Source organism: Pristis pectinata, chromosome 3 (assembly GCF_009764475.1).
Source record: "Pristis pectinata isolate sPriPec2 chromosome 3, sPriPec2.1.pri, whole genome shotgun sequence".
Taxonomy (NCBI): domain Eukaryota; kingdom Metazoa; phylum Chordata; class Chondrichthyes; order Rhinopristiformes; family Pristidae; genus Pristis; species Pristis pectinata.
Window position 1 is genome coordinate 90,653,135 of NC_067407.1, and position 21,071 is coordinate 90,674,205.

At 40.4% G+C, this 21,071-nt stretch overlaps 1 protein-coding gene across 1 annotated transcript in view; it reads left to right on the plus strand.

Moving 5' to 3' along the window:
• The window catches only part of LOC127567989 (uncharacterized), a 165,739-nt gene that overhangs the window by 41,269 nt on the left and 103,399 nt on the right, over nt 1–21,071 (plus strand). The window contains exon 5 of the mRNA XM_052011233.1: nt 13,573–13,670. Within this exon, the coding sequence (XP_051867193.1) occupies nt 13,573–13,670 (98 nt within the window). The remainder of the gene's footprint in view (nt 1–13,572; nt 13,671–21,071) is intronic.

Genomic DNA, 21,071 nt, shown 5'->3' on the forward strand with positions numbered 1-21,071 from the left:
AATTATTATTACTGTCTCATGATTCTTAAAATAACAGCACAACCTGACCAGAGAAACCACATTCAAATAAGTATTTATCCGAGCATGACCATTGCTACCATCTATGACCCTGGAGCCAGTGGTAACCAGAAACTCAATAGGATCACACATTTAAATACATGGCTTAAAGAGTAGGCCAGAGCCTGGAAATTCTCCAGCAAGTGACTCACCTTCTGACTTCTCAAACACTTTCCCCATCTACACATTACAAGCTAGGAGCGTGATGGAATACTGTCTACTTTCCTCAATGAGTATAGCTCCAACAGCACCAGAAAAGCTTGATGCCATCCAGGACAACACAACTAGCTTAATTGGCACACCATTGACTACTTGTCTTACTCTGGCTGCTGTGCTTAATATCGATAAGATGCACTGAGTAATTTGCTGAGGCTTTTTCAACAGCACCTCTGATCTTTACCACCTTGAAGGACAAAGGCAGTAGGTGTAGGTGCACTACCATCTCCAGTTTCTCGACCAGTCGCACACCATCCTGTCTTGAAATTATGTTGCCAGATCACTCTTTTCCTTCATCATTGTTCAAAAGCATGATGCTCCCTTCTCAATAGCCCTGTGGAGTACTTTCAACCCCAAGGATGGAGCAGTTCAAGAAAGTGGCTTAATGTGTCTTCCTGTAAGGCAATTAGGGATGTGTAGTAAAATCTCACCTTGCCAGTGATGCCAATGTACCATAAATGAATACAAAACAGCTTCTGTCAGTTTAAAACCATTGCTTCAAAATAACAAAGCCGTCAGCAAATAGTGCCCCGGTGGTGTGCTCATTTTCTTTGTATTCGGCAAACATTCCTTTTCACAGCATTTACAAAATAGCTGATATTTGTAAAGTACACTCTGGCTGTTTCCCAGAAAAGCTATCCAGCCTAATAGGTTACATCAGCTGGGTTTGTCAAATGGTCTCTCTAATTAGCTCATTTTTGTGGTTTGGTTTGTGTACACATCATAGGTTGAGTGTGATCAATGTGACCTTAAGTGTTTAAACTTGCTCAAACACATTAACAGAGCTGAATGTTTGCTCCCTGTGTTTGTACTTTGGGGCTCAATTCATCCATCCTAAAGCTATATTTACCTGCAATCCTTATTTTGGTTTGTGTGACTTGGGTTGTTATTGTAAGAGCTCCATAATGAAGAAGTGTTAAAAATAGTAGATATATCTGGAGCAAAAGGATGATTTTTTAAAAAGAATATTTAAAAACACTTCATTATACCCCATGCTGCTGTGTGCACACTACTGTTTCCCATGCTGTTGACCCCACACTGTCACTCCATGATACTGTTCACATCCCATTATCTCCAGGTTGCCACTAGCTAATGTCCTCCACACCCAGTGGTAGTCATCCATTGTCCATTGCCACAGGCCCCCATTACTCTCTGCCATTACCATTGTCTCCCCTGCACTCTACCCCTGCCATTGTCTCCCTTGCCACAGCTCAGACCACAGTCCACAACCACTATTCCCCCGCCACACTCCGCTATTACTACTGTCTCCCATCCATCATTGAACCCCGATCACAGTCTGCCTCGATCCCCTACATGACTGCCCTAAAGTCAATCCCTCTTGCCCCTCTTTCTTGCCATGCTGAAATCTCTCATGCCCCTGTTTCTGAGGCCACTGCACCCTTGCAACAGTCTCTCAGCTGCTGTCGGCATTCCGGATCCTGATGCTTTAATTTAGCTTTAACTGAAAACACAGTGTGAACTCAATTTCATAGCAATCCATTCTATTTGTCCCTCTTATGCACCCTTTACCTGGAGCAGTGGGAAATGTAGAGGGTAATGCATGTAATACTTCGGCTAAGATATAGTGTGGTTGCAAAATAAGAATAATCTTCCTCTGTGTGTAGAAGATTAAGGGATGATGTACTAGACATGTCTAAGATGATTCAAAGAGTTGATAGGAAGATGTAGAGAAATGATTCTATCTGGTGAGCGTGTCCAGAGTAACCTTGAAATCTGATGAATGGTCACTGACCTGAGATGTTAACCCTTTTGGTTTTCTCATTATTAAATATACTTTTCTCATATTAAATATTAAAAATACTGAGAATTTTTACTACAAACATATCATTAATACTGAAAGAGGCTGGGGAGCAATTAAATACCATCACCATTACTGGAGAATTGGTATTACACAAACGAATGAGGCTAAAGGCTGATAATATCCCTGGCCTGTAGGGCTTGCATTTTAGGGTCCTTAAAGAAAAGGCTACTGAAATAGTGAATGCATTAGTTATAAACTTTCAAAAACCTTTAGGCTTTGGAAAAGTGTTAAGATGACACCCCTATTCAGAAGCAGGGGTCAGTAAAAATGGGGAACTTTTGACTGATTAGTCTAACAGCTATTGTTGGAAAAATGTTAGAAATGTTAGAATACAGTAATCATGGGAGACTTTAATTCACTTATCAACTGGACAAATCAAATAAGTGGTAGTAAGCTAGAGGATAATTTCATGGTATTTATGCTAAATAATATTTCAGATCAGTCTACACTTGGAGGGGCAGGGATTAATCAAAGATAGCCAGCATGGCTTTATTAAGGGCGATCTCGTATGACCGATTTGGGTGATTTTTTAAGAGGTAATAGTATTATTGTTATGGCCAGTGCGATTGGTGTAGTCTATATGTATTTAACTAAGGCCTTTGACAAGTTCCCACATGGGAAATTGGTCCAAAGATTAGAGCCCATGGGATCCAGGGCAAGTTGCCAAACTAGATCCCTAATTGGCTTCATAATAGGAGGCAGAGCATGATGATGGAGCATTGCTTTTGTGACTGGGAGCCTGTGGGTAGTGGTGTACCACAGCAATTGGTGCTGGCGCCCTTACTGTTTATTATATAGATTAACAATGTGGATTTGAATGTAGAGTTAGTAAATTCACAGATGACATGAACATTAGTGGTGGTGTTGATAGGAAGATAATCTCAGGCTACAGGATGATATGGATCTGTTGTAAAGTGGGCAAAGGAATTTAATCCTGATAAGTGCAAGTTGACAAAGTTTGGGAAGACTACTAAGGGTAGCAAAACATAATGAATAGTCAGGCCTCAGTGAGGAACAGGAACCTCAGTATACAAGTGCAAGGATCCTAAAAGTGGCAGCACAGGTAGTTAATGTGATAGTAAAAACATACAGGATACTTTCCTTCATTAGCCAGGGCATAGAATATGAGAGAAGCAAGGTTAACTCATTAGTTAGGCCACAGCTGTAGTACTGTCTGCAGTTCTGGGCACCACATTATAGGAAAGTTGTGATTGCACTGGTGAGGGTGAAAAGGAGATTCATCAGGATATTGTCTGGGATGGAGCATTTAATTTATGAGGATAGAATGGATAAGCTAGATTTGTTTACCTTAAAAGTGCAAGAAGCTCATGGGGAAGACCTGATAGAGGTATACATAAATTTGAGGTGCATACATAAGGTAGAGAGTAGCAAAATATTCTCCAGAGTGGAGGTGTCATAGATTTAGAGTAAGGGTAAACAGCTTAGAGAGGATCTGAGAATAATTTCTTTTCATCCAGAGGTTAGTTGGAATTTGGAATGCACTGCCTGAGGGCTGGTGGATATAGAAGTTCTCACAACATCTAAACAGTATCTGAATGAGCATTTGAATTGCCAAGGCATAGAAGGCTATGGACCAAGTGCCAGGCAATGGGATTAGCATAGAAGGGTACTTGATGGTAGGCATGAAAATGGTGGGCTGAAGGGCCTATTTTTATGCTGTAAGACGATATGATTCCACCAATATGTTATGGAACCAGCTAGGGAAAAGGCTATTTTAGATCTTGTTTTGTGCAATAGATACAGGTTAATTAATGACTTTGCTGTAGAGACCTTCAGGGAAGAGCAACTAAAACATGTTAGAATTTTACACAGAGTTTGAAGTACTGTAGTTCAATCCAAAACAAGGGCCTTAAATCTAAACAAAAAAACTGTGGTGGTATGAAAGGAAGTTGGCTGTGGTTGATTAGGAAAATACGTTGAAGAGTATGATGGTGGACAGGCAGTAGTTTCCTTTAAAGAAATAATGTGTAATTTATAAATAATGTATAATTTATTTATCTTCACAAAAGAAGACACAATAAACCCCACCAGAAATTACAAAGAACTAACGGTCTAGCAAGAACTGAAATAAGAATGAATAAAAAATATACCCCTTTCTGGCGCAAAAAACCAAACAAGATTAAGAAAATATGGTGCATCTGTGATTGATGGGAGAAATGAAAGAAACTATGAAGTGAAGAGAAGGTATTGATAAAATTGCTAGAAATAGCAGTAGACTTGACGATTGGAACTCAAAAAAGGAACACCCAGAAAATAATAAAGACAAGACAGAATATGAGAGTAAACTGGCAAGAATGGACAGTTAACTTCTATAACTAGATGAAAGTGAAAAGTCCAATGAGAGCAAATGCGAGTCCCTTACAGACAGAGACAGGAGAATTTATAATGGGGAAATAAGGAAATGGCAGAGGAATTAACAACTACTTTGTATCTATCTTCACAAAAGAAGACGCAATAAAACCCACCAGAAGTAGCAGAGGACTAAGGGTCTAGCAAGAAATGAAGTAAATAAGAATGAATAAAAAACGTGCTAAAGAAATCGGTGAGACTACAGTCAATTAGACTCAAGGATCCAATATTCTATCCCTCAGAGCTTCGAAAATAGCTATAGTGATAATGAATATTCTGGTTATTGTCTAAGAAAATTCTATACATTCTGAAATTGTTCCAGTAGATTGGAGGGCAACAAATACGACTCTGCTATTTAAGAAACAATATAGTGCGATAAAGGGGAACTACTGACCTGTTAGCTTAACATCAGTGGTAGGGAAACTGCTGGAATGTATAAAGTATGATGTAATAATGGAACACCTTGAAAAGAATGATGGGATTGAGCAGAGTCGACATGGATTTATGGAAGGAAAGTTTTTGAGGATGTGACTTGTAGAATAGATGAGGAAAAACCAATGGATATAGTGAATTTGGATTTTCAGAAGGCTTTTGATAAGCTCATAGGTTAGAGCACATGGAATCGGAGTTAATATAGTGACGGATTGTATTGGTTATTGGATAGAGAGCACACAATGGGAATAAATGGATCTTTCTCAGATTGGCAGGCTGTGACCTTTAGGGTACTACAGGTTCTGTGCTTGGGTCCCACTATTGACAATCTATATCAACAATTGGCTGAGATGTCATATTTCCAAGTTTACTGATTATACAAAACTGGGTGGGATTGTAAAAAAGGAGGAAGATCTAAAGAGACGTCAAAGGGGATATGGATAAGTTGGGAAAGTGGGGAAGATCATGGCAAGTGTAATTTACAGGTCATCCTCAGGTAATGGTGCATAAAGCATAAAAGTAGAGTTTTTTTCAATGGTGAGAGATTGGGTAAGTTGATGTTCAGAGGGACCTATGTGTTTTGTACATGTTACTGAAAGCCAAGATGCGAACACTGTGAGCAATTTGGAGGGCAAATAGTATGTTGGTCTTTTATGAGGTTTTGAGCGCAGGAGTAAATAGGTCCTTCTGTAATTGTATCGAGCCTTGATGAGTGCACCTGGGAATACTGTGTACAGTTTTGATCTCCTTATCTAAACAAAAGGATATTCTTGCCATATAGGGAGTACAGTGAAGACCCACTAGATTGGTCCCAGTGATGGCTGGTCTGCCATCACTGGGATTGTCATAAGGTTGAGAGGAAATCCAATTGAAACCTACAAAATTGTTCTAGGACTTAACATGCGAGGAGGATGTTTCCCCAGACTGGGGGATCTGGAACCAGTGGTCACATTCTCAGAATAAGGGGTAGGCCATTTAGCACTGAGATGAGAAGAAATGTCTTCATTCAGAGGATTGTGGATGTTTGGAATCTTTTACTTCAGATGATAGTGGAGGTTCTGCCATTGAGTTCACTCTAAACGGAGATCAGTAGATTTTTAGATATCAAAGGAATCAAGGGAAATGGGATAATGCAGGAAAATGGCATTGAGATAGAAAATCAACTATTTTCATATTGAATGGTGGAGCAGGCTTGAAGGGCTAAATGGCCTATTCCTTTACCTATTTCTTATATTTTTAACTTCAAAGAAACCTTAACATGAACAATAACTTTTTGTTTTCCTAATCGTGTGCTGGTAAAAGAATGCATGATTACCCTCATGCCAATTTTACCTCCCTAGAATCAGGAAGGCATGGTGATTCTGTTGTCAATGTTGGTTTGTTTTCATGGAAACCGATGTGTCCTTTATGCATTCCATCTTATTATTGTTCAAGTTTACAATGAGATAAAGCATTGGGTGATTGTTATCCTCCTGTTTGAATCAAGGTTAAGCCAGTTAGTACCAATTAGTGACCTATTTGTCAGGAGATATAATCTTGTATAATATATAAACTTGAAAGCTATCACCCATCATTGTCTTGCTTATAGAAAAGGAGTACGGACGTCAATTCCCTTTCTTCCCCTTGGTCTTGTAAATGTCTCCTCTTAAGATATTAATCCAATTTTATTTTGAAAATTATTATTGTATTTACTTTCACTATACCTTCAGGCAGTTAAATTTCAGATTGTAACTATTTACTATATATAAAAATATCTCCTCATCATATCTCTGCTTCTATTTGACCATTTCCCTAAAACCCCCGGTTTGATACACCGTTAAATGCCAGGGCTTCATTAAGAATAGAACACAGAACACTACAGCACAGTACAGGCCCTTCAGCCCACAATGTTGTACCGACATTTTATCCTGCTCTAAGATCTATCTAACCCTTCCCTCCCACATAGCCCCCTATTTTTCTATCATTCATGTGTCTATCTAAGAGTCTCTTAAATGTCCCTAATGTATCTGCCCCCACAACCTCTGCTGGCAGTGCAATCCACGTATCTGCCACTCTCTGTGTAAAAAAAACTTACCCCTGACATCCCCCTTATACCTTCCTCCAATCACCTTAAAATTCTGTTCCCTCGTGTTAGCCATTGTCGCACTGGGAAAAAGTCTCTGACTGTCCACTCGATCTATGCCTCTTATCATCTTGTACACCTCTATCAAGTCACATCTCATCCTCCTCCTCTCCAAAGAGAAAAGCCCTAGGTCGCTTAACCTATCCTCGTAAGACATGCTCTCCAATCCAGGCAACATCCTGGTAAATCTCCTCTGCACCCTCTCTAAAGCTTCCACATCCTTTCTATAATGAGGTGACCAGAACTGAACACAAACTGACCAGAACTGATAGAAATAATCTAGTGGAAGAAGAACCTACAATATTTGAAAAAGGAAATGTTTATAAAGGATATGGGGAAAATACAGTGAAAGGAGACTAATTGATAGTCTTGCTTGGAGATATGTGAGCATTTCCCAGAATAGCATGGTGTGTGCTTTTCCTCTTGCTATATATGAAATGATTAGCTCAGTTTAGCTATACTACTTTCTTTCACTTGAGAACTGATCAAGATTGAAAGCTTTCCACATGGGGAATTTTGGCAGTCAGCCATCATCCATTTGACTTGTTACTTATAATTTATAAGACATATCGAAAAGCCTCAGTGCTTAGTTAGTCATAACAACTGTTGTTGGCCATAAGTAAGGATTTATGAGTTGCAAATCTAAATTAACAAGTTATTAGCAGCTGAGTGGAGGTCAACATTGTGCTTCTGATTTTTGCCATACATGAATCACTTGTATGATTGTTGCAAAGTGGTTTACCTTTTGGTAGTTGATATGCTGCCTGATGCTCCAGTGTAGAACTATGAAGTTCCTATGCTCATGACATACAGTAACTATCCAGAGCCACAATTTGATTACTGTCCATAATATTAAACTGCATCCTTTCCGCATACTGAAACTTCATTCAAGTGCAAGAGGTTGTATTCAAGTAGCAAATGTAGTGCTGAACTTTAAAGTGCCATCATATAATCATAGAATCATAGAATGAAACAGCGTAGAAGGAGGTCATTCAGTCCACTTTGCCTGCCTGAAAAGAGCATTTCTATTAATCCCACTCCCCTATTGTTTACCATAGCTCTGCAATATTTTCCATTTCAAGTTTTATTCAATTCCCTTTTGAAAGTTACTATTGATTTTGCTTCCAGTGCCCTTTCAGGCTGTGTGCTTCAGATCCTTGCAACTTGCTGCATAAAAAATTCACCTCACCTTTTCTTCTGTCAGTCAGTGACCTCTCGTAACTAGAAATCTGCCACTGGTAATGGTTCATTTATTCTACCAGTGCCCTTTAAGATGTTGAACACTATTATTAAGTCTCCCTTTAATCTTGTTTCTCCAGTCTCTTTGTGTAATTGAAATCCCCATTCCCTGATATCATTCTTGTAAATCTGTTGTATCCACACCTAGGTCTTGATATGCTTCATAAGGTGTGATGGCAAGAATGGGACACAATACTCCAGCTGAGACATAATATAGATTTTTAAACATTTGGCATAACTTACTTTTCATTTTGGTAACATAGCTGTACTTGAAACATGTATCGGTGTGATCCACTCTCTCCTGATGAGTTAATTAACAAATGCACTTGAGACGGCCTTATTTCAGTAGGCAGACATTCTAACTAATTGACAATCTTTCATTAGCCATTGATATAATGGAAATGACAGAATCCGTTTCACAAAATAAAATCTGACTTTGTGACTGTAAAGATTTTTTTTCTACTTTGGGGGTTGTTTCTAAATTTCTCTCCCAAATACTCCTAGAACTAAAAGTATAATCTTGTATAATATGTAAGTTTGAAAGCTATCACCCATCCTTTTCTTGCTTATAGAAAGGGAGCACAGATGTTTATTCCCTTTCTTCCCCTTAGCCTTGTAAATGTCTCCTCTTAAGATGTCAATCCAATTTTCTTCTGAAAGTAATTATTGAACTTACTTCCACTATGTTTTCAGGCAGTTAAATTCCAGATTCCAGTTAATCTCTCGCCCTCACTCCCTGTCCCTCACTCCCTGTCCCTCACTCCCTGTCCCTCACTCCCTGTCCCTCACTCCCTGTGACTCACTCCTTCTCCCTCTCCCTCATTCCCTGTCCCTCACTCCTTCTCCCTCTCCCTCACTCCCTGTCCCTCACTCCCTGTCCCTCATTCCCTCTCTCCTTCACTCCCTCTCCCCCTCTCTCTCTCCCTCTCTCTCTCCCCCCTCTCTCCCCCCTCTCTCTCCCCTCTCTCTCTTCCCCCCTTTCTCTCTCCCTCTCTCTCTCCCTCTCTCTCATATATATAAATCTGCTCATCATACCTCTGCTTCTATTGCCTATTTCCTTAAAACCTCTAGTTTAATTAATCATTAAATGGCAGGGTTTCATTAAGAATACAAATAATCTAGTGGAAGAAGAACCCACATTATTTGAAAAAGGAAATGTTTATAAAGGATATGGGCAAAATACAATCAAAGGAGATAAAATTAATAGTCTTGCTAGGAGATACGTGAGCACTTCCCAGATTAATATGTTGTGTTCTTTTCCTCTTACTATGTATGAAATGTTTAGCTAAGCTGGTGTTCAGTTACAGACTGGGTCTGGTGATGTTGCTGCAATGTAACATGGAGTTTTAAACCATATATAGTTATGCTTTGAATAATGCATATTTTGTAAATAGGGCGTTACAGCTTTCTTTCGTGTTCTACCCAGTCTAAAAGTATTAAAAGGATATGGGACCAAATTGGGTAGATTAAGTTAGGATTCAGGTCATCCATTATCTTACTGAATGACGAAACAGACTCAAGAGAATGAAAGGTTATAGATTCATAGAGACATATAGCATCAACTACCCATTTGCACTAATCCTATATTAATCCCATCTTCATTCTCCCCATATTCTCATCAACTCCACCCAAATTCTACTATTCACTGTATTAGCTGCCTCACTGTGCTGTCCTGTTTCCTCCAGTTTCTAAGCTTCCACAGAGAATAATATATAGAGTGGGACTCAACCCAATTCCTTGGGTTAAAATGGCTTGCAACTGATAGCTCAAGATGGCCACTGCAAAAGATAAAATGAGCTGCTGGAGCAATGGCCATCATGATCTGTAACCCGTCTGTCCTCGGGCTCCTCCACTGCCAGGGTGAGGCCAAACAGAGAGAAACAGCACCCAGTATTCCGCCTGGATAGTCTACAATCCAATGGCATAAACATTGAGCTCTCTATTTTCAGGTAATCCGCACCCCCTCTGTTCCTTTCTATTCTGATCCACCCAGGCCCTCTCACACCCTGTCCTTTCCAACTCCACCCCCCTTCATCCCCTGCTACCCAGTTTCTTTCCTTTTCCCTCACCTGGTTCCATCTGGCTATCACCTACACAATCAACCCACTGAGTCTCCTGTTCCTTCCCCCTAATGTTCCCATCTGCCTGCCATCCTTCCCTTATCTGCTTTCACTCATCACCCTCCTTTCTTACCAAATTCCAAAATCTGCAGCCCTGTCTCCACATCACCTCCTAGCCTTTGTCGCGATCTCCATCCTTCCCTTCCCCAACCTTGCTCCATTTGCCCATCAATCCCTCCTCACCTGGATCTGCCTATTACTTGGAAGCTCCTGCCTCAGCCCTACCCCTCATCTCTCTAGGCTGGCCATCTCTCCTTTACACTCTCTGTCCTGATGCAGGGTCACACCCGAAACATCGACTATTCCTTTGCCTCCGCAGATGCTGCTTGACTCACTGAGTTCCTCCAGGTAGATCTATTAGATATATTTTCTCTTGTACTCAAATCCTCTTGCATTAAAGGCCAACATACCTTTGCCTTCCTAATTGCTTCCTGTATTTGCACATTACCTTTCAGTGATTCATGTATAAGGATACCCATGACCCTCTGAACAACAACATTTTTCAATCTCTCACCACTTTTTAGATTTTTTCTACTATATTGGATGACCTCATATTTTTCCCACAGTAGATTCTATCTGCCATAACCTTTGCTAATCACTAAGCCTGTGTATAACTTCTTGAAGCATCTCTGCCCCCATTGACACCTAAATTTGTGTCATTAGCAAACTTGGTATAATGTACTAAGGAAACAAAAAATCTGCAGATGCCAGAAGTCTGAAATAAAACCAGAAAATGCAGGAAACTCTCACTCAGTCAGGCATCAACTGTGGATATTAGAAACAGTTAATATTTTGGGGTCGAGTCTCTTTGACTGAACCGGGAAAGAAAGAAAACAAGTTAATTTTCAGTAGCAGAGAAGGTGGAGAGGGATGGGAAAAGAACAATTCTTTTGAAATTCTGCAAGGGGAGGGGAATATATGTCTGGTGGTGGAATCTTGTTGGAGCTAGTGGAAATTGCAAGGGACAATCTGTGGAAATGTGAAGGCTGGTGTGGTGGAAGGTGAGAACCAGTGAAAGTCTATTTTTGCTTTGTCTGGGAGGAGATAGGATGACAGCAGGGGCATAGGAAATCGATAGGATGTGGTCAAGGATTCTGTCCACAATGGTGGAGGGGAAGGAACATTTCCGGAAAAAGGAAAACATTTCAGAGGCACTTGTGTGGAACATCTCATCGTCGGAGCAATTGTATCACAGAAGGAAGAAGTGGGAGGAAATTGGATATAATATATTTGGTTCTTTCATCCAGTCTTTGAACTGGATTGCGAACACCTGGGATTTCAGCATCAATCCCCAGTTTCAAAAATATTTCCTGTTTGTTTTTTTCTATACATTAACCAATCCTCAGTCTACACCAGGATATTATGCTCTGTGTATATCATGTGCTGTACATAGGAAACTCTGGCAAACAAACTTAAAAACCTAATAAAAAGGCAATTTGTGAAGTTAGTGTTTGGCAGCCCATCCCTTATGTCACTCTGTTAAACTCAGGAGGAGAGCAAAAGATTTATCCCCGGTCTTGTGGCAAATATTTAGCCTTCATTCAACAGCACTATAAGTGGAATATTTGATAATTTCCTAATTGCTTTAAGTGGGAGTGCGCTGTGCGCAAACTAGCCGCTGTGTTTCCAACATTCAGCAATGTTTACACTTCAAAAAGACTTTACTGGTTGTAAAGAAAATTTGGGATGTACAGAAGCTTTGAAAGGCGTGATGGAAATGCTGCTGTTTCTTTTCACCACAAACGGAATTAGATTCACAAGTAAATTACCAGAATTGGTGGAAATCCAAAATAAAATCAGAACCTGTCAGGCAGCATTTGTATACAAAGAAACAGAGCTAATATTTCAGATGAGCACAGTTCCGCCTTCAATACTATAATTCCAAGCAAACTCATTACCAAACTATGAGGCCTGGGACTCAACACCTCCCTCTGCAACTGGATCCCTGACTTTCTGACCAACAGATCACAATCAGTGAGGATAGGCAGCAACACCTCCGATTATTCTCAGACTGGTACCCCACAAGGCTGTGTCCTCAGCCCTCTACTCTACTCCCTCTATACTCATGACTGAGTGGCCAGATTCTACTCTAACTCCATCTACAAGTTTGCAGATGATACCACAGTAGTGGGCCGTATCTCAAATAATGATGAGTCGGAGTACAGGAAGGAGATAGAGAGCTTAGTTACATGGTGTCATGACAACAACCATTCCCTCAATGTCAGCAAAACAAAAGAGCTGGTCATTGACTTCAGAAAAGGGGGCGGTGTACATGCACCTGTCTACATCAATGGTGCTGAGGTCGAGAGGGTTGAAAGCTTCAAGTTCCTGGGAGTGAACATCACCAATAGCCTGACCTGGTCCAACCACATAGACACCACACCAAGAAAGCTCACCAGAGCCTCTACTTTGTCAGGAGGCTAAAGAAATGTGGCATATCCCCTTTGACACTCACCAACTTTTATCAATGCACCATAGAAAGCATCCTATCTAGATGCATTACGGCATGGTATGGCAACTGCTCTGCCCATGATCGCAAGAAACTGTGGAGGGTTGTGGACATAGCCCAGCACATCATGGAAACCAGCCTCCCCTCCATGGACTCTATCTATACCTCTCATTGCCTTGGTGAAACAGCCAGCATAATCAAAGACCCCACCCACCCGGGTCATTCTCTCTTCTCCCCTCTCCCATCAGGCAGAAGATACAGGAGCCTGAGGGACATACCACCTGACTCAAGGACAGCTTCTATCCCACTGTGATAAAACTATTGAATGGTTCCCTTACATGATGAGATGGATTCTTGACCTCAAAATCTACCTTGTTATGACCTTGCACCTTATTGTCTACCTGCAATGCCCTTCCCTGTGGCTGTGACACTTTACTCTGTATTCTGTTATTGTTTTTACCCTGTACTAGCTCAATGCACTGTGTAATGAATTGATCTGTATGAACAGTATGCAAGACAAGTTTTTCACTGTACCTCAGTAGAAGTGACAATAATAAACCAATACCAATAACTTGAACTGGAAAAAGATTTACTGACAAAATGAATTTTCAGATATAGTCAGGGGGCTGAGGGTGGGGGGTGGAGTTTTGAAAGTGTGAGTTTGTGGGCCGGAATCTCAGGTTGATTTTGAACTGACCATTTTATGTGGTGAGATATGTAATGAGGATTTCTATCATCTTTTAAGGCAAAGGTAAAGTCTGTCAGTCCAGAAGTAGAATTACACCATCAGCACCACAATCGATCCACTGTGTTAAGCGCCGAGGAACTGAGCAAGTTAGCAAGGTATGGTTGTGACATTTCAGTTCATATATAGAAAAATAATGTTGTTAGAAATAGCTACTTTTCAAGGAAAATGTTTTAAAAGAGAGGCTGTGCATTGTTTAGCTTGAAAAAAATGTAAGAAGATTAAGCTCTATGGACTCAGCAGTTCAGGCAGCATCTGTAGAGAGAGAAATAGAGAGGGTCCCTTATTTTGTTGGAATGGAAATTTATCGACCTGAAACCTTAACTATGATTCTCTCTCCACAGATATTGCTTCTTATTTTGAAATTGGTTAGAATTTAAATGTCCAGCATTTGCCATTTATATTTCTGGCTTCCAGAATCTGAACTATTTTCTCTTGGTATTCAATTAATATGATTAGCTTGTATATTTGATAATGGACAAGTCATGAAGGTTATAAATTGCAAATCGGGAACCTACGTACAGAACTGATTTTGTGCTTTTTGTGCTGTCATTTCACTGAGCCCATTGAAACAAGGCCCTCATTAACAAGTGTGCAACCAATATTTTGGCATTCTGCCAAGGGCAACCAGTATCCACAGGCCTATTGTAGGAGTGTTGCATGTGGCATAATCATTATCCGTAGCATGAATCCGCAGCTAGGTTGGGAGAGCAAGGGAGCTATCTGTAAAAGTAATTTTATTTGTAAATTCCCCTTATGGAAAGTCTTGGTCTCATCTTTGACCTGGACCCCATTGATAAGGCCTACATCTATCTTCGTGAAGTCAGTACACCTCATTCCACTGTAACAATCTCCACTGATGCATCTGTTTCCAATTGAGCCAGTGGAGTGGAATTCCACCAAAGGGTGTGGCCACCGCTGCTGTGCTCCCTTGGTATTATTTACTTGTGAATGATGTATAAGGGCAGGACAGGGTGAGTACTTTCATGTCCAAGGATTGGTACAAATGTGGAACTTGATACCAAATGAGCAGCTGATGTGCATAGTATAAGTGTATTTGAACAGAAGATAGCAAAACACACATGAGGGCAAGGAGAAGAAAGCTATGCTAATGGAACTAGATAAAGAAGGGTGGGAGGAAGCTCATGTGCACCCTTAACACTGCATGGAACAGATGGGAGGAATGGCTTATCTCTGTTGTGAATACTGCATATACTTCTGGTCACCACGTAATAGTACATTGCACTGGAAAGGGTGCAGTGGAGATGTATGAGGATTTCTCTGGGAATTAAAATTGTAGCTACATGGAAAGATTAGGTAAGCTACGTGGAAAGATTGGATTGCTAGAGTTTTTTTCTTTGTAACAGAGGAGGCTGAGGGGAGACTTATTTGAGGTGCATAAAATTATGAGGAGCCTAGACAGAGTAAATAGGAAGGCTCTATTTCCCATTGTAGAGGCATAGATTTAAAGTAATAACTTTAAAGTAAATGAGCAAAATCTTTCTCATCCATATGGTGGGAGGGCTAAGGAACTCAGTGCCAGAACAAGTGGTAGAGGCAGTAACCATTCAAAAAGTACCTGGATGGGTACTTGAAGAGCTGCATCCTGCATGGCTAGGGAACTAGTATTGGAAATCAGGATTATGCTTGTGTATCTCTTCTTCAACAGGGATAGGCAAAATGGGCCAAATGGTTTCCTTCTATCATTTTTTTTTCTCAAAGAGGAAGATAAACTATATGGGATTTCTGCTGAATTTCTTATGAAATTCAGTCCCTTTTAGCTTTCAAACGTGAACTGAGGGGTGTCCAGTTTTACATCAGAAAGCCAAGTACTCTGGATACTGGAAATCTGGACTATAAACAGAGAATGCAGGAGATCCCCATAACATCAGGAGAAATAGAATTAGCGTTTTGGGTTGTTGAAGTTCCAAAGAAAGGTCATTAACTTGAAATGTGGAGATTGTTTTTGGCTCACATATCTGCGGAGTATTTACAGTTTTCTCTGTTTCTTTTTCTGCTTTTAGTTTGCTATTTGTCAGAGGCTAATGAAAATGCAGGAATACACACTTAATGATTTCATCACAAGATACCCGACAGTAATGATCCTCTGCATCAGGGAAAGTTTCCTAAATTTCATCTTTTCATCTCTGGACCATGTGACTGGAGTTGGGAATGGCTGAATGCCAGCAGAGAAACAGATCATTTATCAACAGTTCATTTAATGTGCACAGGGCCAAATGGCAGTCCTCACTTGTATTTTTAAATTTTTCATTGCTATTGCATAAATCAAGGAATTCAATCTGGAAATCATGCTGAGCAGCACAACAACCATTATTGCTTGACCTATTTCCATGAAATTACCATTTTAATGGCGGTATTAGGCCATTTATTTTATCAGACCATTCTAAGCTATTCATACTGTCATCCTTGTGATGACAGCATTATTTAGTCATTTATGATTCTGAACCAGTGCCCTTACTTATGCTGGTAATGATCCTTTGTACCAAGAATGGTAATTGTCCCTGGCAACAATGTGGAGTTCAGTTGTGATCGCTTGATATGCTCAGTGCATTCTGCTTTGCATCCCATATATGCTGGAATGCTCTATACTAAATAGTTGTTGACAGTTTACATATAATTGTTCAACATGTGCGGCTTACTTAAGGTGCCTTTTTGCTGGAAGAGAAATATTGTTGCTGGTAAATGCTACAGCCCTCCAATGGTTAAACTGCCAACTGTTTGCCTGTTAACCAGATGGACAGCCAAGCATAGTAATTTAGAACAAGGTTTTCCAGGTAAATGAGAAGTATTAAATTATGCGTCTGATGTGTGCCTTACAGATGCTGGAAAGCCTTGGAGAATCAGATGAGTCATTCCCCATAGGATATCCAGCAACTGACCTGTCCTTGTAGCCTTAGTATTTACTGGCTAGTTCAGTTGAGGTGCTGGACAGTGGTCACGTCCCTCCCCTCATCCCAACCCCAAGATGTTGATGGTGTTCTCTCAATGATGGTGATGCCACTGAATGTCAAAGGGAGACGGTTAAACTCTTTTATTGGAGACATTTGTTGCCTGGTACTTGGGTGGCTTGAAGTTAACTTGCCATTTTTCAATCCTTGCTGGAATGTTATCTAGTACTTGCTACACGAAGAGACAGACTATCTCATTACCTGAGGAATTGTGAAGGGAATGATTAAGTATTCCCACTTGTTATTTTATGCCTGTGGGAAGCTCATTACTGAGATGGTTGAAGATGCCCAGAAGAACCCCTGCAGCGATGATCTGGGGGAGAGATAATCACCATTCAACAAACACAACTATTTTCCTTTGTGCTGTACTAGCCAGTGGAAAGTTTTCCCTTGATTCTCATTGCTTTCAGTTTTACCAGGACTTCTTGTTGTCACACTTGGACAAATGAAGACTTGATGTCAAGGACTGTCACTCTCATCTCACCTCTGGAGTTAAGTCTTTGGTCCACATTAGGATGAAAGCTATAATGAGATCCAGAGCCAAGTGGTCCTGGCAAAACCCAAACTATACATCGATGAGCAAATTATTGAGGAGTAAATAGCACTTGATAGCACTGTCAATGGCACCCACTATCACTTTTCAAATGATTGATGGTAGGCAAATGTGGTGGTAGACTGACTCCGATAATCTATATGATGATTCAAAAACCCCGATGGTTAGGCATCCGACTCACCAGGCAATGTCTGCTGCTCTCCCCACCCACTCAATGGGGCCTGTGTTCCCGCACTTCATTTCCTCTCACCAGGGCCCTGGTTCCTGTGCTCCATTTCCACTCTTCTGGGCCCATTCTCTTCAGTTCCTTTCCATTCAGCTGTTTCTCTGAAAAATTTATAATACTTGGATGATTGAATACCTGTGACTAATGGTGTTCCACATGGATCAGTGCTGGGACCCTTGCTGTTTGTAATATCGATGAATAATATGGATGTAGGAGGCATGATCAGTAATTTCACAGATGACACGGAGATTGGTGGAGTTGTTGATAGTGTGGAGGGTAGTCTTGGACTGTAGGGTGATATTGATATAATGGTGGAATGGGTTGAGAAGTGGCAGATTATTGTCAGTGCTTCAGCTTTATCTTTAGCACTCACATGCTGGGCTCCACTGTCACTGAATCATGATAATGGGAGTATTTTCCTGTTAGATATTTAATTGTTGACCACCATTTGTGACCGGCAAGCATGTTCTACGCAGAAAGGAAATTGAGGGAGTGATTGTGCATCAGTTGCCTTTGCAATATGTCCTTGGACTATGGATGCCCCAGTGCTGGTCTAGAAGCAAATAGATGCATGCAGAATGAGGTCCACAATCACCTTGACTGCAACTGCTATTCAATTGGTGGAGACTGGAACAGATGCTACAGTTTTATATAAACGATGCACTGAACTTGATCCCACAGATCTGGTTATATCTTGGCTTGTACTTGTTGCTTGCATATTAGTGTGACCAGCCAACTTGCTTCTGGCACCATCTGACATCCTTGCCCATCCTTATTTGTTCTACTTCCTCCTCTTCCAGTAAATCAATTGTGAAGGGAGTTTTGAAAGCAATCCCCAAAGCTTATAAGCACATGTTCGTAAATCAAATTAACCTCACTGCCCTTGTGTTTCAGTTTCCAATGTGTGAGAGACTGGCTGGTCTTTGGTGCTCATTTCAAATAGGAGAAATTAGCACAATGCATGGAAACAAGAAATTCATGAACATTTTCCTTAAAGGATATTGATGGGCATATTCAAATCACTAATATGTGGCTGGGCAGTTGCTGCAAATAATCTGCTTGGAGCTCTTGGCACTGCATTCAGCAAGTGTCTGTGTTCACAATGTCTTGATTGCTTTTGTTATTAGCTAAACCAATAATGCTTCCAGACTTCAACTGCAAAAAAAATGTAAGTTAAAAAACACACTGTGTTACATAAGTGTTCAAAATACTTCGTGACATGCAGTTGTAAAATGAAGGTGATACCTTGGAGGTCTGTTATGTATTGTTATACACTGGTGCTGTCTGTGTGGAGTCTGCATGTTCTCCATGTGACTGCGTGGGATTCTCCCAGTGCTCTGGTTTCCTCTCACATCCCAAAGATGTGCTGGTTGGTAGGTTAATTGGCTACAATAAATTGTCCCTTGTCTAGATGAATGTAGGAGAGTGGGTGGTGGGGGGTGGGGGAGGGAGGGGGAGTTGATTGGCATGTGAGAGAGAATAGGTTTCAGGAAAATAAGTAGGGGAATGGAATTCATGGGTTGCTCTGAGAGCCAGTAATGACTTGACGGACTGAATGAAAAATGAGAATGCTTAACACATGGTTCTTTTTGACAAGGTTCCGTGCTGAGTTTGTGGATTTGTGCCTTTTTTTGTGCATGGTGGATGATAGATATAAATCTGTACTTCAAGCATATTGTGTTTTCCTTGATTACCAGTTCATGCATCTGCTGTATTCCCAATGTAAAAGAACAGCAGCCTGTGGGAACCTCCCATTTTGTGCTTTCATCCCACATAAAAGGTAATTTCTTTGTACAATAGTGATGTCGTCAAATCAATTGCCTGGAAATTCATCCCCAGTCCATGCTACTGAATTTCGAAGGCAGGGTACATCACACAGTTACTTCTTTATCGTTCAGTTAGTGCTATCAACCAGGAATGAATTTCTGGGCAAATGTAATGTAAGTGACCCTGAAAAAGAATCAATATATTATGCTCCTACTTTGCTTTAATTAAGGCCTTTCCTCTGATTTAGTAACTAAAAGTTGATACTGTGACTTTAGCAGCTGAATGATTGGGCAGGAGGAGACACTGCCTAAGTTTTAACATTTTGTGCCTTAGCCTTCTTAAACTTCCGACCTTTATGTAAATTAAAGCAGCAGGCTGAAGCAGCTGATGTGTACACCAGGTTAAATCTCCATTTCATATGCACATAATCTACCCAAGGGGCTTTGTAACCTTCTGGAAATACAATTTAAAGATTCAAGAATGACGTTAGGAAGAAAATAGCCAATAACTAAGACTGGCGTATAGAAGAATCAGATGACTGTCAGCTGTTGCACAGACTTCAGCCAGTGAACTGGTGCCTCTTGTTGAGAAACAATGTTTTGTTGTCCAATGTACCACTTCATGGTTCAAATCAGCCAGAACTAATATCTGGCAAAACCATTATCCATATAGAACGTTTGACTAGTGATCAGACAAAGAAATTTAAATTATCTACCTTTGCATGATAGAAAGAAAGGTTATATTTATATTGCAACTTTCATGACCAAAGAATATCCTAAAGTGCCTTACAGCCAATGATGAGCAGTCATTGTTGTAACTTTGGAAATGGGGCATTATCCTAATCGATATGTACTCAAGATGTAAAGATCTTGTGTAATGGAGGGACCCATAATGCACCAATTGGTGCCTTGCATGAGTAGGAAATGGCATTAAAAATCATCTTCATGGGTAATGAGTGTATTATCTAGTGATGTGCTCTGAAAGAGTTTGTGGCAAGGTAGCCAGCTGTTGAGCTCACTACATTAAAGCATAGAGCAGGAAAAGGCCATTTAGCCCCTCAAGACTATCTCCTTCCCATTCAGTGTGATTCTGCTTGATCTGAGATCTGACTTTTTGTAGTCACCTTTGCTCTATATCTCTCACTACCTTTGGCTAACACAAATCAATCAGACTCGGCTTTATAAATTATTGGTAGATTCAGCATCAATTGCCATTTGTGAAGCTGTCACAATATTTTGGAAGAGCAGAAAGAAATGATTATAGCCCTGTTAGACATACAAATTAGAATGAGGGATCATGATGCACTCTCAGTAGCTGAACATTAATCCTCAGCATGCATTTAGAAATGCACTAGTTCAGAGACTTTTCCCTCTTGATGAGGTCTATTTTAGTATGGAATCACTTTTGCAGTGAATTAGGGATCTGTAAACATGGAGCAAACAGCTCAAAGTGAAATGCTTTTAGCCTGTGATTTCATGTTTCCCTTTTAACCTTGAAACAATGCTGCAGTCTGTAATTGATGTGACATCTGCTACTCGTGGTCTGGGATACCAAAACCATTTTCTGTTTTGTGGCTCTCTGTTTCCACAGTAATGGGCAAAGTGATATTGTTGTGAATGTTTTGAGTTGATAATTAATAGCATTGGTAGACGTGAAGGGAGAAAGGGGGGACTGAAATTTGGGGAAAGTTTAATGGTCATGCATTTTGCAGCTTATATTTCTGTGTTCCTTTAATGCCTGGCATGAAATGCAATAAAGCAGTTTTAATTGTGAAGCATAAGATATAACAAATACCATGTCTTAAAGTACATTGAACACAGGAAGGAAAATGAGCACTAAGTACCTGTAAAACCATTTTCCACAGTGTTGTCATTGTTTATGCCCATCCATTATTGACAGTTATTTCTCAAGCCTAGGATCTGGAAAGCTATTTGAGGAAGGACAGCATTATGCAGCTTCGTCTTCCCCAGACCCTGGGAATTGA